The 17,113-nt window shown below is 48.5% G+C and overlaps 7 protein-coding genes across 7 annotated transcripts; 2 read left to right on the top strand and 5 right to left on the bottom strand.

Annotated features, from left to right (window-relative positions):
• Positions 1-63: 63 nt before the first annotated feature.
• Positions 64-2,022, top strand: J7337_013765 (uncharacterized protein; the record flags this gene model as incomplete). Its single annotated transcript, XM_044831241.1, has 1 exon — positions 64-2,022. The coding sequence occupies one exon, from the start codon at positions 64-66 to the stop codon at positions 2,020-2,022; it is 1,959 nt and encodes a 652-aa protein (XP_044674516.1).
• Positions 2,023-2,471: 449 nt separating this feature from the next.
• J7337_013764 (uncharacterized protein) lies at positions 2,472-4,087 on the bottom strand (the record flags this gene model as incomplete). The annotated part of the gene is made up of 2 exons (XM_044831240.1): positions 2,472-2,789; positions 2,840-4,087. The coding sequence occupies 2 exons, from the start codon at positions 4,085-4,087 to the stop codon at positions 2,472-2,474; spliced, it is 1,566 nt and encodes a 521-aa protein (XP_044674515.1).
• Positions 4,088-4,838: 751 nt separating this feature from the next.
• On the bottom strand, positions 4,839-5,822 carry J7337_013763 (uncharacterized protein; the record flags this gene model as incomplete). The annotated part of the gene is made up of 1 exon (XM_044831239.1): positions 4,839-5,822. One exon carries the CDS (start codon positions 5,820-5,822, stop codon positions 4,839-4,841), a length of 984 nt encoding a protein of 327 aa, XP_044674514.1.
• A 540-nt stretch (positions 5,823-6,362) lies between these two features.
• On the top strand, positions 6,363-7,630 carry J7337_013762 (uncharacterized protein; the record flags this gene model as incomplete). Its single annotated transcript, XM_044831238.1, has 4 exons — positions 6,363-6,587; positions 6,653-7,012; positions 7,074-7,229; positions 7,283-7,630. The coding sequence occupies 4 exons, from the start codon at positions 6,363-6,365 to the stop codon at positions 7,628-7,630; spliced, it is 1,089 nt and encodes a 362-aa protein (XP_044674513.1).
• A 3,619-nt stretch (positions 7,631-11,249) lies between these two features.
• J7337_013761 (uncharacterized protein) lies at positions 11,250-11,730 on the bottom strand (the record flags this gene model as incomplete). The annotated part of the gene is made up of 2 exons (XM_044831237.1): positions 11,250-11,303; positions 11,494-11,730. 2 exons carry the CDS (start codon positions 11,728-11,730, stop codon positions 11,250-11,252), a joined length of 291 nt encoding a protein of 96 aa, XP_044674512.1.
• A 1,061-nt stretch (positions 11,731-12,791) lies between these two features.
• Positions 12,792-14,825, bottom strand: J7337_013760 (uncharacterized protein; the record flags this gene model as incomplete). Its single annotated transcript, XM_044831236.1, has 7 exons — positions 12,792-13,011; positions 13,060-13,804; positions 13,859-14,046; positions 14,100-14,331; positions 14,396-14,477; positions 14,525-14,727; positions 14,762-14,825. The coding sequence occupies 7 exons, from the start codon at positions 14,823-14,825 to the stop codon at positions 12,792-12,794; spliced, it is 1,734 nt and encodes a 577-aa protein (XP_044674511.1).
• Positions 14,826-15,307: 482 nt separating this feature from the next.
• On the bottom strand, positions 15,308-16,442 carry J7337_013759 (uncharacterized protein; the record flags this gene model as incomplete). The annotated part of the gene is given in 2 exon segments (XM_044831235.1): positions 15,308-15,403; positions 15,420-16,442. 2 exon segments carry the CDS (start codon positions 16,440-16,442, stop codon positions 15,308-15,310), a joined length of 1,119 nt encoding a protein of 372 aa, XP_044674510.1.
• Positions 16,443-17,113: the final 671 nt, after the last annotated feature.

The following is a 17,113-nucleotide window of genomic DNA, read 5'->3' as shown; positions in this document are numbered from 1 at the left end:
TTGCTCACGACGACTCTAAATTTCCTTTGCTGATTTTTCAAGTTTCAGCCACAACTCTCAACGATGACTCGTACCATGCTGCCCCTCATCCTCACTACAACCAACTCCATCTCGCCCAAGATCTCCTGCGAAATGGAGCGGCCGCGTGTCATTTCCGGTTTCAAACGGGTCGCATGGCCCGAACTCGATCGTCTGCCTCTCATAACCTCAGCAAGAAAACTGCCCGCGAGCATCGAGCAAGTGCGTCGCGACATTGAGCACGAAGCCAACTCAATCATCAAGAAGTATGGGCTGCAATTTGAAGATGAGGAAGACAACTGTGATCCTCAAATGGAAATGCGCGGAGTGCCCGAGAAACCTAGCACTGCTCAACCAACCATTCTCATACTTGCACCATGGTCAGCTGAGAAGCAACGCGATTGGGAGACAGCTGCACAGGAAATGGCTATGTTTTTGGCTGATCTGTCAAGGGTCTGCTCGTTCGGGGAAACCGACATTCATGTGGAAATAATGGCCCTCGAACTAGTGAAGAGAACATACTACACCAATATCGACGACCCTGTCTTTCAAAGTGCCTGGGAATGCTTAAGCAGTACTATTTTCAACCGCTTACAGTCACTCAGAGCAACTCAAGGCCACATCACCTGCCTCTCTCTCCAGAAATACGGGACGAACGACGATATTCTTGAGAACGGCCCACCTACTGTATATATTTCAGTTAGCCATGAGTCTGATGAAACCCAATGGCATGAAGTGGTCAGAGAGGTCAAGAAAGTTCTTGATGCGGCCGAATGGAGCGATGTCCAAGTCCATATAGAGCATAACGAGGGCATGATTGGTGATTTTGACAACCTTACCAGCCTCACAAGCGAACAATGGTATCGTGGCAACAGGCTGAAGAAGCGCATTGGAGGGAGGTATTACTCGACCGTCCATATTGGAGACGACTTCAGCGCTGCATGTTATATCAAGCGGAGCGATGGGGAGCGACTGAGTCCCACAAATGGCACTATTGGCTGTTTCGTGCAGCTAAAAACTTGTGACCCTGAACCGACTTGGCGGACCTTCATTCTTACATCTTACCAAGCGGTCCGCCCTGCCTTTGATGGCTTCACCGTGACGCCAAATGGTGCAGATTCTAAGGTTGCACCCCCAACAGCCAACAGCGACCTCTGGACGGTCGACTCAGTTGGGTATACACCAAATTCGCCGGCTAAGCCTGCAACCTTTGAGAGCCCCTCTCGATTAAAGCATCATTTTAACATTCACCATATTGACCAAGAGGTCGCTGGTCTTACGAATTGCATCGAGGTTTGGGAGAAAATGGATCGACCTAAAAAGGAAAAACAACTTCAAAAATTTAGGGAGATAATAGCGGCTTTAAGAGATGAAAGGAAACAAAAGACCGACTTCTTCAAGACTAATAAGCAGGCCCTCGGAAGATTGTATGCCGCATCTGGATTCAGGCGAAGGCTCGTAGGCAGAAGAATGGACTGGGCGCTGATCGAGGTCGACCGGCCATGGCATGATCGTCTTCCGGGACTGGAAGAATGGACCCTTTCTATGTATTCAGGGATTCCTTATAGGACCTTATGGATGCAGCTTCAAGAGCAAACTTGTTCCATTGAGGCATTGCGTGACCTTGCCTGGTCAAACAGCACATTCGATGTTTATAAAATCGGAACAAGCAGTGGGCCGACAGCTGGATCCCTTCTTTGCACAAACAACCTTGTCACTATAAGAGACGACCAATATATGAATCCCTCGCCAACAGAGGAGATGGCTTTTGAGCCCCGTCGCTACACCTATGGGAGTGAGCGTGGATTCTGTGCTTCGGGGGATTCAGGGTCTGTTGTGTTTGATAAAAGAGCAGGTATTGTTGGTCTTATGATTGGGGGACACCAAAATAACAACTCATACAACCACGGATATGGGTATGTGACTCCTATCGAGTATGTCTTCAAGGATATCAGGGACCTTTTAAAAGGACATGTTCTCGATATTCGGATAGCAGAGCTCTAAAGGATATCTACTTTCAATTAACCCCTTACGAATGGAGATGCAGTTCTAATCCTTCGATCGAAATTTGTATTGCTATGCCATAGGTGCGCCAGGTCAACGGCACGGTTTTGCACGTCTTCAAGCGAACGATACAAAAGTTCAGTCGAAAGTATAGGGCGTACGGGAAACTTGCACTATCAAGTCTAATGCATAAGTACATAGTGTCGAAACAGTGATATCCAAAGTCCAATGTCGCCTACAACCATTACCCGAGTATAAGAACTATTACATAAGCTAAAAGTACTCTTTGACGGTACCGCTCTGTGTGAAAATGCTGGAAAGGTTCTAGGCACTCAAGAAGCTGTACAGTGTCGTGTCGACGGAAACTAGAAGCGAACTCAATATACTCGAGCTTGAAACAAAGGTGCGGCTGTATCGATGTGGCGTGCCGATACCTGAATAACTACTTCTCAGATCAGGTATCTAAGAAAGACCACCCATGCAGTCGCAACCATAGCAACCAAAAGGCCAAACGTCAAGGCAGTGAACCAGGACTTCGACCTTCGGCGAGTCAAAGGATTCGCATCGCGATCCTCGATCGTGACTTCTATTGCCTCGCGTTGGACTCTTGTCATGGTCATGCCCTTCCCTAGAAGTTTGTAGTCGACGATGATGTACGACACACCCAGCACAAAGGCCCATGCTTTAAGGCCAATGGCAACGAGTAGAACCTTGTAGTAACCGTTTCCCTCGGTATCATCTTGTAATACTCCAAAGACAACATCCATCTATTGTTGTTAGTTTGGGTACACGATTGACGACTAGTCGTCCAACTTACAATAGTTGAGCCTGAATTGTTAAATGCTCTCCATACACCAAAGGCAGTGCCAATCTTGGCTTGATCAGCGACTAAGAGGGGTATGCAGATCTGCAATGGCATAGAGTTGATCACGCCCGCTAAACTGGAGAAGACCAGAGCTGCGGTTGGATGCACGTCTGTGAAGCCCAACAGAGAACAAGCAATGATCCACAAGACAGGAGCTGTGGCAACGTAGTGAAACCTATGGCCATACTTATCTATAGCCAAGCCAAGGACTGGACTCAGAACAATCGGGAGGATTCTCTGTGCTGTTGAGAGATAACCAGCCACTTCCTCGGTGTATCCCTTCAAGAATATGATATCTGCCGAGCTCGTGCTGAATCCACCAGCTGCCCCGCTCTGTAGCAACTGGGTAGCTGGTAGCATAAGGTAGGCCCAGGGTAAAGTCAACAAGAGTTTCCAGGAGAAGTTGCGCTTGGTCACAAGGTGCTTCTCAGTGATCGCTATCTCACGGCCTGGGGTTAATCTGTACTTTGCCGGAACCACAAACCGCTCGAAGCAGACATATGAAATGTTCATGGCTAAAGAAAGTCCACAGAAGAAAACTGGAACCCAAAAGGTACATCCGTACCAGCCTGTGCGATCTCGGATGGGGATGGCGACCATACCAGAGACAAGGCTGACAGTGCCAGAAACGGCACTCTCTAGTCCAAACGCCAATGCAAGCCCAGAAGCGCCGAACCAGTGGTAAAAGAATTTTGAAACTATTAATAAGAAAGCTATATGATCATTTTGTATTGGGCAGAATACCTTTTGTGTTGCAGAGTCTAAAACTGCAATGCCAAAGCCCATGAGCACATGTCCAGAAACAAGCAGTCTCCAAAGTCCAATCTGAACACCAACGGCCGCGACGACGGATCCGACAAGTATTACACTCGTGCAGCAAAAAGTGACGATGTTGGGACCCCACCAGTCCAGGATGAGGCCTCCAACGATAGGGAAGATGGTGTTGACGAAAGCGTCTGCACTGCTGATGACGCCAAATTGCGTGTTGTTAATGCCGAGTTCTTCTCGCAGAGTGTTCTTAAGTGGACCCAAGGCTGAGCCTGTCCAGGTATGTCCTAAGGGAAGGGTGATGACGAGAAAGAGTGCAGTCCATTTGTACTTGGCGGGAATCCGCAGATGGCTCGGATCTTGAGGTTCAACTTCTGAGACGTTAATGTCGGTCATCACTGGCCTTTCGCCATCCGCAGTATCGTGCTTCATCAGGTTCTAAATGCAGTTGGAAAGAATAGTAATAGGCATAAAGGTATGGCAATAACTCACATATCGCTCTCTTATGTACTACACTCGAGCAGCCAAGACCTTGGTGCCTCCGAGCTCGGCTGATCAGAAAACCGCCATGTGGATAGATCAAATTGCGCAGGGCGTACACCCTAGATTGAGCTCAGGTAGCTAAGAAGACTCCATGCACAGCCACCATGTGGATAGCACTGAGTTATTTAAGCTTATCAGATGGACTTTAAGTGGAATAAGGTTACGCCTATCGAGCTTGGCAGGCTAGCAAGCGTGCTTAAGCCCATCTCGCCGGCCTAAGAGATTGTTCAAAAAGACAGTATTAACCAGATCTGGTAGGAGTCGAGAGAGCTTGTCACTAAAGAACCCACCTCGCGGTTTTAATTTTCGGTTCGCCGACTGCCAAGAGAAGCGAACCGTGCGTGCTACAAGAGGTTGATAAGTAGAGGTACAGGACTGAGCGGAGACATGATATTTCCAGTGAAACGAAACCATGCGATCGTCACTGAGTGGTTCATTGGATGTCTTATACGTGCTGCTAATCGGACCGAAATTTCCGGTGCTTTCTCGACATCTTTGTTAAAACTTTGCCCCCTTTAGTTCTCTGCAGATCAGTCAAGTTCATCACACACGTAGCTTTTGAAACTGACTCAGGGGAGTGTTCATTACAGGCTACGGGATATTTATGGATAGTTTGGAGATGCATGTATGACTTCAAGTGCTATCGGGAATCTTCCAGGAATTCGATCACAGCAGCACGAGCCCTGATTGACTCCGGGATCACCGGGTCCCAATTGAAGCCATGCCACATTCCTTCCGAGACTAGAAGCTCGACCTTTACCCCAGCCTCCCTCAGTTTCCAATAGAACCGTATCCCATGGCTAACTGCAAAATCCCTCGTCCCAACTGTGATGACTGTCGGCGGGAAAGACTCATCATAGTCAGCGTAAATAGGCGAGTAAAAAGGATCAGTCACGTCGATTCCGTCAGGAGCATAGTTCTGGGATACCATGCCAGTAAGAAGACTAACAGGCATGATATCGCGTCCCAAAGAGTTGAATACCATTGAATCGCCAGCGCCACTTAGGTCGAGAGCAGGCGTGCAGAGATACATCCCAGCTGTTGGCATCGGCAGACCTTTTTGCCTCGCGACAAGAAGCATGGAGACAAGGATCTGTGCGCCTGAAGAACATCCCATGGCGTGAATATCGGATGGATCAGCTGGAGCCCCACCTGGAGGGCCATGCTGGAGGAGTTCGCGGTATACAGCAAGACATTGATCCCGAGCTTCAGGGTACTTGGCCTCAGGAGATTTGGTATAGTCTACCGAGTAGACACGAACACCAAGTTCAACTGACATAGTAAGCGCGGCTCTATCTTTAGAGCTGCCCACGATGAACGCTCCGCCAAAGACGTTGAACAGTATTTTCTTCTGTTTCTCGGGCTTGATGACTGGTGGTTCAATCACGAAAACTGAGACGCCGGCAATTATAATCTCGGTGATTTGTATCTTGTGTTTCTCGATTAAGAGGGCTTCCCCAGGAGCTGTCTTTTCTGTAAAGCCCTGACGCAGACCTGGGACTCGACATGGTGACGTTATGAAGGATGAGATGGTATTAGCCAGTGGAGGATGGCGGATTTTGGTAAGAAATTCGACTGCTTCATGACTAAGAGTCGCTTTCTGGCCTTCAGTGAGGGATACCATTATGATAGGAAGAGATTCGAAATGCAAAGATAGAGTGGGAATCTCGAAGTTGCTGGAATATGTCATACTCTGCCTGGGTCCTGATGACCTTATATCCTTCACAGTCAATCGCTCCAACCTCTCATCGCCTGCTCGCCCGTTTCTCGCCAGTTAAATCCGCAAGTGCAGTTCAGAATTCTCCGCCATTTCCGTACCTCTCTTCCCCATAGGTAATTGCACTGCCGTCAGCAGAGAGTTCATCGTCGTTGGTAAGTTGAAACCCGAGACTAAAATTCGTGGCTTGGAGCCATATTGGGCTTAGTTCGGGTCATGCAGCCTGACACAGATTAGCTTCGATCGTAACATGGAACCATTCTAGGATTAGCGGGCAATGCCCTGGACCCTGGCAGCCTGTCAGCTCGTGAACGAACAGCGGATCACGAATTCATTACAGCAGTACAGGAGATTATAAAAGGTTGACATCAAAGTCATTCCAAATGATGAATCGGAAGAAAAAGCATCTGTCAACTCATATCGATATCACATCGCTTTACTCTCATCATGTCCTCTTTTCAACACGGCTATGTGAAAGACCTTCTCATTCAACCCCAAGCAACACGTATGGGTTACACCAGACTTGGTCGCTCTGGCTTGAAGATTTCCAAAATCATTCTTGGGGCCATGTCTTACGGAAGTAAAGATTGGCTTAAGTGGGTTCTCGAAGAAGACGAAGCCCTGCCTCTCCTCGAGCACGCCTTCAAAGCCGGCATCAACACCTGGGATACGGTAAGTGAATGGCCTTCCCTTCGTCAAAGGACTTAGAGAACTGACCACTGATATTCTTTCTACAGGCTGATCTTTATTCAAACGGTGTCTCCGAAGAAATCGTCGCCAAAGCGCTGGCTGTGTACAACATTCCCCGAGAGCGCGTCGTGATCATGACCAAATGCCGGTTCGCCACCAGCGCCCCAGGCGAGCCTCAACTCTCTGTCTTTGCTGCTTCCATCAATGATGGGGAGATGGTGAACAGAGCTGGACTGTCGCGCAAGCACATCTTTGACGCAGTGCAAGCTAGTGTCAAGAGGTTGGGTACTTACATTGACGTTCTGCAGATCCAGCGTATGGATCCAGATGTCCCGCGGGAGGAGATCATGAAAGCGCTGAATGACATGGTGGAACTTGGTTTGGCACGATATATCGGGGCTAGCTCTGTGAGTCAAATCTCAGTCATTTCTCCGTTGCCATCATGGTTACTAACCTCGGTGACCAAAGATGCCCGCTTGGGAGTTTCAGGCGTTGCAAAATGTGGCTGAGCGAAATGGCTGGCATAAGTTCATTTCAATGCAGAACTATTATAACCTTCTCTACCGAGAGGAAGAACGGGAGATGATGCCATACTGCAAAGACGCAGGAGTCGGATGTATTCCCGTAAGTCCTGCTCTCTAACTCTAACCACATCGTCTTGCTCACGTAAATTGCAGTGGTCTCCCAACGCACGCGGTGTTCTTGCTCGTCCCTGGAATGGCCTTGACGAAAGGACTTCATTGCGAACACAGTATGACCAAACGCTCAGTCGAGTCTACGATCGAGAGAACGAAGCAGACAAGGCAACTGTTGATATAGTTGAAGAGGTGGCCAAGGCGAGAGGACTTCCCATGGCGGTAATCGCGACTGCATGGTGCTTGCATAAGGGAGTCAATCCGATCATCGGCCTGAACAGCAAGGAGCGCATTGATGAAGCGGTGCTGGCTGCTAACATCACTTTGACGGACGATGAGGTTGCCAAGCTTGAGTCCGCTTACCGACCGAAGTCTGTTACTGGATATTAGATCGTTGTGAAATGCTGTTATTATAGAGTGTATATAGATGGATCAAGAGTACAGTGGCTGAATCATTGTAGCTTCCATTATTGCGTCGAACTTTTCCATCCATTTCTTGGTCCATCGATGATAGTGGCGAGGTAATGCCGAGTGAGCAATGGGTAGTGCAAACCTCATTGTCTGTGTTCCGCAGTATCCGGCGTGCAGGCAGTAACCCACAGATATACAGATTACGGTTGCGAGGCCTTGGTTCTCCGAGCCATCTCTATCGCAAGTATCCAAGAGAGCGATTGATTGATCGAGAACGATCAGATATGCATAACATGCAACAATAATGGTGGCTGACATGACATCGTGATATTCGTAACGTGAATGGAACGGGTAGCCCTCTGATACTGGGGATACACCACGAGGTTCTCTCAATTTGCTATCTTGAGAGATATACTCATAATACCACTGCTGCATGTCTCGCTGAAGCTGTCGTGCCGTTAAAAGGAGAGCGTTTCGACTTTCATCAGAAATAGCCCTGTCACAAAGACTCATCCGACTCTGTAGTCCTGGAACAAGTGCAAAGTAGCCGAAGATCCGATGGTACATATCGGGTGATGCTGGCAACAGAGGAAACTCGATCAGGCCGTCTGGGATGCTCTGCCAGCCTTCTGACTCCAAAATGCAAGGCTTCCCAGAGGTCAAAGCTTCAGAAATCTGAGAAGATGTCAGTGTTTGTATAGTGGGTTGTAGAAGGTAGACTAACAATTGCGCCGCGACATGCGAGAAACATTGAGTACTCGAACGCAGACTCGTAACACCGCTGAGCACCCCGAAGCTCCATAAGTCGGGCAGCGCCGCCAGCATGCCTTATCCACGCATAACCAACATTGACAAATGTCTTTAAGTTCTACATGTCAGCTTCAGAAGACCAGATCAGGCATAGGAAAATACCTCAAAGTACCCAAGGAGAACAGTCGCACAGAGCACATTCGAACTAAGCTGCTCTTTGGCATCCTCAAGAGCGGCAGCCAGACTTTTCACTGCACGCAAATACGAGATCTCTGCATTCCGCAGTGCGATAGGATCTCCATACAGCTTTGCGAAATATGCCCATGCTAACGACAAGGCAGCATGGTCCAAGGCTGCACTGCTACCAAGACGAGGTGGGAGATGCCATAACCAGCTGCCGAGAAATGAGATTTGTGCTGTCGAGGAGCCAAGCGGAAACATGGCTGACACGAAGGAAGAGAGGATTTGGTCGCGCTCTGCCTTGAAGCTGCTTGTTTGGTTCAGACTAACATCAGGGCTTGTTTCATGGAAATGAAGCAGATCTCTACTATGCCGGGCTATCAACTTAGACGTTCTATCTGTTGATGGGGTCACGGAGGCCTGAGCTTTGCGTCTTGAGCGTCGGACTTTAGGCCCTTCATCAACAAACTTCATCTCGCGGACGTAGCCGGGACAGGCCCGCCCGCCTCTTCGGCACTGAGCGCAGCTCGGTCGTTCTTCGTCACACTGTGGCACAATCAGTATTCTCTCTGTAGAAAGGACCATGAGATTCTTCGGACCTTCACGCTCCGCTGGAGACACAGGCGACATCCTTTGCTTGTTGGTACACCGACCATTGCGGCTTGCAGTCAACGTGGATGATCGTATCTCAGAGTCGGTTTATAGCACAGACACCTCTTTTTCGCGTGTATACACCAACCCTGAGGCTTTTTTACCACTTTCCCAGAGCGATGATTGAGTGACATTGGTCAACGCAATGTCAGCTTTCTTAGCAATCATGGGTCTGACATCTGACCTGGATCAACTCGCTTATCTTATCGGCAACCCCCGGTGCCGACAGCGGCCGGTCACCCTGTACCTCGCCCAGCAAATCACTGCACCAGCGAGCAAACTAATACCTCAAATCAAAGTAACGTAGACTACTGATGTGCTCTAATAAAGTTCTTATTACTCTGTGGCTAGTATTTCTATCATTTCACAACTGGAAGTGGTGGCTTGAGTTTCTCAATTGAAAGCTTTTTCAATCGGAAGCTTTCTTAACACGAAAGGCCAGCAATTGAGCGTTGTACGAAAGGTTAACCTTGATTTGAGTAGACTCTGTCATACGCTATTTAACACATCTTCCACTTCCAAGTCGAACATATCCAGGAACTCAGGGGTTTGGAAAGACTCTGCTTCGAAGCCATATCCATCCCAGTTTCCAATGTCATCAAAAATGTCACGTCTCATTTCAGCACAAACGTCCTCCATCTCTGTGTTTCCTTTCTCCTCCATAGATGCTTTATCGCAGCTAGTAGCTGACACCTGGCCTTCAGTAGCAATGTCAATATTGGCAAAGATGAAGCTTGGACTTGGAAAATTTGCTGTGGCCAGTAGCAAACTAAGCGAAGAGTCCTCTGCATAACAACCAACCGCCAATGAGAGATCAATCGTCCTAGAGAGGCGGAAATAAAGAATAGGTTCCTGTAATAAGAACTTACCCCAGTCGTCAGCTACCTGGATAGGCGCTGATGGCTTGGAGCAAAGTGCACTACTCGAAATGAAATCAGCTCTTGTTGAACAGGTATCCAAAGTCCCAGAAGTTGCCGAGTCAATAGCAGCCCTGATGAAAGCCCAGACATCGTCAACACCATCATAAAGGTTCTGCAATCCCTTCATAGTTTCCACGTATATGTTAAGTCTGCCTTGCTTTCGGGCTGTCTGCGACGGTACCTTTGCTAACCTAACGTCTAGAAGGTGTAGTACGAGTGGCAGTGCTGCATACGCAACGCTAATAAATGTGAGTCAGAGTTCAGGGAAGGGCGGGGCTCGACCTACATGCTGACTGGAAGAAATCTGGCGACTTTGAGTTGAACTAGTTCCTTCAGGTTGTCTGTGATCCCCAGTGTAGCGTCTTCTAGCTGGAGCCGCGTCTGATGCAGCTTGTCGTCCATACTGACCCCAGGCGAGGTAAGACTAATGATGAAAGCCTCGTATTGGTATAGCGCGACGCGCGCAGAGCTTGAAAGAGGGGCATTGTTAGTAAATAAGACCCGGAAAGAGCAGACAACTTACTAATAGTATATGTACATCAGATTCGTATATAGAACGAGCGACTTCTCAGGACTTATGATCCCGGCAGGGGTAGGGAATTGGATACTGGCCTTGTCGTACCAGGCGTCCAAGCTGATCTCGCAGAACCTGATAGACTCTTCAATCTATTTTCGGTGCTCGATCATCGGAGAAATAGCATCTGCAGCGGACTGCCCCATGCCATAGACCGTCTGTACCACGCTGGTGAATGGAATTGCCAGTTCGCAGAGACTGACAAATATCTGGACTAGACTCCGTTTGGTTTGCGATGAGTATACCTGTGACCCTTGAATCTCTTTCTCAAAGTCTTGTTCGGTCAAGTGATCCAGAGCTGGGTTTATGGAGGTAATATGCAACTGTCTCCGAACACCAAGAGGCAAGATCCGATCTCGTACGATGCAGCACCACCAAAGCCTCTTCAGTTTATTAGTCGTATCCGAGTCTTGATCTGGCCTTTTGTGGAACTGATCGGCTTCTGCACCCTGTGCATACTGAATAGCTGTCGCAAGTAAAATGGAATTTGAACGCGCTCGGTCTCGACCGGTGGCGTAGTAAGTTAGTAGTAATGCCCCTTGTGCATTAGACACGAGGTCCCTGCCAGAACAGATGTCTAGTAGAAGCTATAGGAGAGTCAGCTTCGGATTCAGGCCTTGAGTGTAAAGTGGTTACCTTGGCGCGACGATAGTATCGTTCTCTAGCATTGCGCCTGGAGGTGAAACCAAGACACTTCAATGTCGAGAAAGGTACGAACTAATGATAGTTAGCCTCAATCATAGTGGCCACGGCACGAGATCACTTACGCTGCATGAGGCAAACAGCATTGCCTGGAACAAGAACAGTGAGATCGTTGGTCCTCCGCACGGCTCCTTGTCACCAGAGTAAACAGCCCAAAACTGGGCCTCGTCCAACAAAGGAAGACCGGGATGCACATGCAGAAAGTACTCTCGAGTGAAGTGGTCTAAGGCGTCGGGCGTAGGAACACTGAGACAATTCCGAGACTCAAGATAGTAAACATCATCGGGCTCCAGCCCAGACATGTCAACGGTAAGGAATGGGTAATATGAGTATGTGATGTGTGATCTGGCGTTTGGTGCTACACCTTGATGTGACATTGTACTCCCTGGTGCTCCACATGGCTCAAATTCATGATGTCCTTGGCCTGGAATTATTGACTGCTGTTTCACCTGCTCAGTGCACCACGTTGTTGTCAAGTCTTCAGTATTCTCGAAGCACGTTGATGGGCTCTTAGGGTTATGATCAGACGGACTCTCAAAGAGCAAAGAAGACTGATCCAAGTTTTGCGGAGAGATAAGGTCCGCGACCGCAGCGGCTTTAGGCTCTTGTTGCTGCTGGAAGCTATTCCTGAATACCATGGGTTTCGGTTTCTCAGGTATGACTAGTGACCTCTTGCGGCTTTTCCTGTCAACATTCGACCGTACCATTACGGAATAAACTTACTATTTGGCCCTCCGGGCTACGACAGTGCATTCGGCATCATCAAGCGCACAATTAGTACACCTTTCAGGGTTTCGGACAACATCGCAGCGGACTTTCCTGACGCGACAGTTCATACAAGCTTTGGATGCTCGTCTTCGTGAAGGCGCTGATTTGGGGGTTTCTGATTCCTGCATGATTAGGTTACAATTGGTGATGATGTGACGATGAAAGTTCAACTGGGTAGGTAGGCAATGCAGAGAAGAGGAACCGGCTGGCCGGAGAGTTTAAACGTGGGGTAGCATTTCGCGGGGTCAATCTGGGGAAGTTCAACAGGCTCAAAGTCTATTCCCGCAGTAACTCGGACTCCTAACTAAGTCAGACTATGCCCATAATGACACGACATGCTTCTGTCGCCGACACAATGACCAGTAAGACCTGGTAGATATCGCTAGTTTGAGAATAAACTTCACCGCCGGAATCCTCGGACTGTCTCGGAAAAACAAACGCGTCAAATTGCTAATCAGTACAACACTCAATCTTGGCGACCTGCAGTTAGTGTCACCAGACCAATCAACCATTCCCCGCCGGCTCAAAATTTCTGCCGAGGGTGAAATTTCCACCGAAAATCTCCTAATCAGGACAAGTTCCCCCCGCGAATTGATCATAGACGAGGACTAGGGTCCTTGCTAGCAAAGCCATCCTTGATCAATCGTCGAAGAATCTTGCCAGACGGGGATTTTGGAATGGCGTCGGTGAATACAATGCCGCCCGTGATTCGTTTGATGGGCGATAGGCGCTTGTCCATGAATGACAGGATGGACTCGGCTGTCGCGTCTGGCTTCTTTCGCACGATGTGAGCCTGAGGGTGTTCATGCCCATCTCTGTTCCTCTGTTAGTGGACTTTCGTCGGAGGGAGGGTGTTTGCATACCGTAGAACTCGAATGACTGCACAGTCTTGGACACCGTCGTGCTCTAAAAGATGACCTTCTAGTTCAGATGGTGCGACTTGGAATCCCTTGACTTTGATGAGTTCCTGGTATTCACTGTCAGCGCGTGTCGTGTGCAAGTTCCTGCGGACACAAACCTTTTTGCGATCAACGATGGTAATCAGCCCAGTCTTATCAACCTTGACAATGTCCCCAGTCTTGAGCCAGCCATCGTCAGTGAAAGTTTCCTTGGTGGCAGCAGGGTTCTTGTAGTAACCCTTGAAGACATTGGGTCCGGCAAGTATAGCCTCACCCTCCTCATCATATCCAACAGCCTTGCCGTTCTCATCGATAATCTGGAGCTGCATATTGGCCACCAGGTATCCAACGCTTCCATGAGAGGGATCAAACTCATCAGGTCCAAAGATCGAAATCGACATGGTAGCCTCACTCATACCCCATCCCTGACGGCTGCGAGCGCCAGTTTTGCTGAAGAGTGCCTCGAGTCGCTTCTCGACATCGGCTTGCAGTGGTGCTGCTCCACACACAAGGAACTTGACACTAGAGAGATCGTACTGAGAAACAAGAGGACTCTTGACGAGCATGGATACCACCGGGGGTGCGAAGATTAGGTATGTTACTTTGAACTTCTGGATCGTGCTGAGGAATAACTTCAGATCAAACTTGGGCATTACGACAGTTGTGCAGCATCGCTTTACGTTCAAGATGCAGAAGGTGATCAGGCCCACTAAGATCGCATTTTAGCTTGTATCACGAGCGTTACGCGATGGGGATGACCTACTGGCATGGTAAAATGGGAGAAAGGCGCAGTGGACATCGTTGGCTGCAAAGGTCGGGTCATTCTTTCGCTTCCTCGCCACACGGTCAAGATGTAGGTTCTGCTCTGCGTTGGCGACCAAGTTGCGATGGGTGATCTCGCACGCTTTCGGGAGGCCGGTCGTGCCACTGCTGAAGTTGAGGACGGCTGGTCTGGTAGATATGTCAGTATTTGTGGACTAGAAGAAGCTTCGCTGGCATCGTACTTATCAGCAAGGACTTTAGGGTCTGAAATCCTCTCCCAAGAGTACGTTCCGCAGCCTAACAAGCTTTGGAAGGATGACACGCCACCGACTGAGCTGCCGTCCTTAGAGTCGATGAGGACTAAGGAACCGAGTGGTAAGCCTGCAGCCTTTGCGGCTTTCTTGACCATGTCGAGTCGGGGGCCGTCGGTGACAATGCATTTGGCACCCGAGACTTTGAGCTGATTGACCAGTTCTGTAATTCTTAGCCAGTGTAAAATTACCAAAGACCCCTATGATCGAGTGACTGCACGACTTACCAGAGTAGGTGTATGTCGGATTGGCTCCGGTGAAGACGCCCCCGGCGGCAATTGAAGCAAGAATAATTGCTGGGTAGAGGATCTGCAATGATTAGCCAAGGGAAAGGCGTGAGGAGCGAGGGTACTGACAGAATTCTCACAGAACCCCAAGACAACATCGCCGTCCCGTATCTTGAACGTGTGTCGCAAACCAGCAGCTAGGGATTCAACGATATGCTTAAGCTGTGCTTTATTCAGTTGTTTAGTCGGGTCATGAGCTTCGACATATACAGGCTTGTCTGACGAAGCTTGTTGTGACTCCTCCGACCATAAATCTTCACAGGGTGAGCAATCTGTATATCTGAGGTTCAGGGACCAGGTGCATACCGAATATGTAAGTGAGGAGGTCTACCTCAGGGATGGGAATCTCATATCTGGAGGTGAAAATCATGGTGAAGATCTAGAGGTTTTAACGCTAGATGGGATTTGTTGAAGTGCTATAATGAATTGCAGACAAGTAATAGGGACTATGAATTGACATGTTTAAATAGTAGAAGGCATATATAGGCTTATTGTAACCACTTGCCTACCCAAACGGGAGCTACTATTGCCATGGGTAAATTGCGGCGACAAATTTAGCCTCGGCTGAATTTGGTGCATCTACGGTATCACCAAGTTGTGACCATCAGGCGACCAGCAACCGATCACCCTAAGAGATGGACATCTAGTCGTAGATTCCACTAGACGTACTGGAATAGCCTAAATTTGGTTCAATTAATCTAGTCTCTGTCAAGATGTCAAAATACGTTAGCGCAAATAGTTTGTGTCTCTTAAAAGCTGGTTCCGTATTTGGTGCTTGGCGAGTAGCTCACTAGATCCGTCAACCTATACATTTCCACCAGATCATCGTCTCCCAATATGGATCAACCTGATCTACATCAAACGCTTCATTGTTAGGCCTTGCCAAAGCACGCCGGATAGCTTGCCAAGAATAGCCATTGGTGTCAATCCCGACCTCTTGGGCTTTTTCTATAACCTTGCTGACCCAAGCCTGGCAGTGCATATCCTGTTCTTGTCTCAGACTCTCAGCCAAGTCAAGATTATTCTTGTTGCAATCCATCTCCTTTGTAGTAAGATCCCAGATAAACGAAATGGCATCATCTATCTTGACCCGTACGACCTCAGGTTCTTCCTCATCCTGGTAATCTTCACGGTTGACATTGAGCGCCAGACCAGCGTCAAAGAGGGGCAAGAAGCTAATCGGAGAGGCAAGGTGGGAATCGTCGCCTGTTTTGACCAATAGAACAGTATGGCCTGAGACCTGGTTGGCGCGAAACTGGCTGCGAAGTGCCATCCAATCTCCGTTCTCCCGTTCTGGAACATGAAGGGTTCTGGTGTAACCAGCTAGACTCTGGTTGTCCACGACTATATAGATTGCACGGAAGAGCGGTCCCATTAGATAGCCATGATCCTTGAGAGATTGAACTGATGGGTTGACTCGCTGTGGAGTAATCGTCGAGTGATCTCTGCCTTGTTCGAATTGCACGTGATCATCAAGATGTATAGAGAGTGTACGTGTCAGGTCCCCGTGAAATGAAGATAGCTCATCTAGCGATCCAGTGTGCTTCTTGGAAATTCGAAGCGGCTTTGCAAGAAAGCCTCCACGTTGGAATGGCGGACGTCCGTTGTGCAAGTGCAGCCACGCACGGTATAAGTATCGACCCAGATAACCCAAGTCCATGTCCTGAACAGTAGCCGTATCAATATAGACCGCAATCTCCTTATTCAAGAATTGGAATGCTTCTTCTCGATCAATATCGACCTGTGCCGGGTGGCGATATCTGGCGACTGGAAGATCCGAAGTCGCATACCATCCCACGGCGTATTCATCTCCAGAGCGTAGATGTAAAGCTATTTCCTCGAAGAACATGTACTGGAGCTCCTTTTTGATCAAGTCTTGCCTCTCTTCTGATAACGAGTTCCATGGGGGCGAAGTCGTCGTGAGATACCTGGAATCATAGCTGAAACATTCCTCCCGATATTGGTCCGAGTCTATCATAGAAGACATGACAAGATATGGGGATTCCGTAAATGAAGAATATGAGTAGCACGAAACTTGAATCATGTCATGCTGTGGGCTTTCATTGGTATCATCTAAGGTTGAGTAGGGAGTCTCCATAATGGTCTTGAGCTCTTGATGAGGTGGCTCAAGTACAAGATCGGTATGTTTGTGTATAGACAGTAGGAGAACGGGAGGTGTTAAATATACCAGGCGTGTAGTGACTCGAGAGCTCTGAAGTTTTTATTTCCATCAAAGTTTACTCTGGAGTAGGGTTTTCGGCAGTGTCGTTATGTTATTGGTCAAGCAAAGAGGGATTCCTGTCCCACCGAAGTTTGTAAGAGTGTTATTTTGACTTGGAGACACCACAGGTGATGACTCACATCACGCGTTTCGCGCGCCCTCTAGAAACCCGCTTCAAAGTTTAAGGTTCAGCACTGATGTTACAATACGTGCGTGATTAGTAGCTCGTATGGCCAATTGACGCTTGTTAACTGTTGCCGAAAATATTCGTGTGTTCTTGACAAGCTACACGGCGTGCTCTGCTGGGATTAATAATGAAGCATTTGGTGAAGATCAGGTCAGTCCATATGGGGAGACAATGATCTGGTGGAAGTGCGTTCGTTGATGAGTCGAGGTCAAGCCGAGTGCGCTATATACTCCAAAAGCGTGTTGTTTCA

This window comes from Fusarium musae, chromosome 11 (genome assembly GCF_019915245.1).
Source record: "Fusarium musae strain F31 chromosome 11, whole genome shotgun sequence".
NCBI classification, from domain to species: Eukaryota; Fungi; Ascomycota; class Sordariomycetes; order Hypocreales; family Nectriaceae; genus Fusarium; species Fusarium musae.
This window is presented reverse-complemented; position numbering and strand designations above follow the sequence as displayed.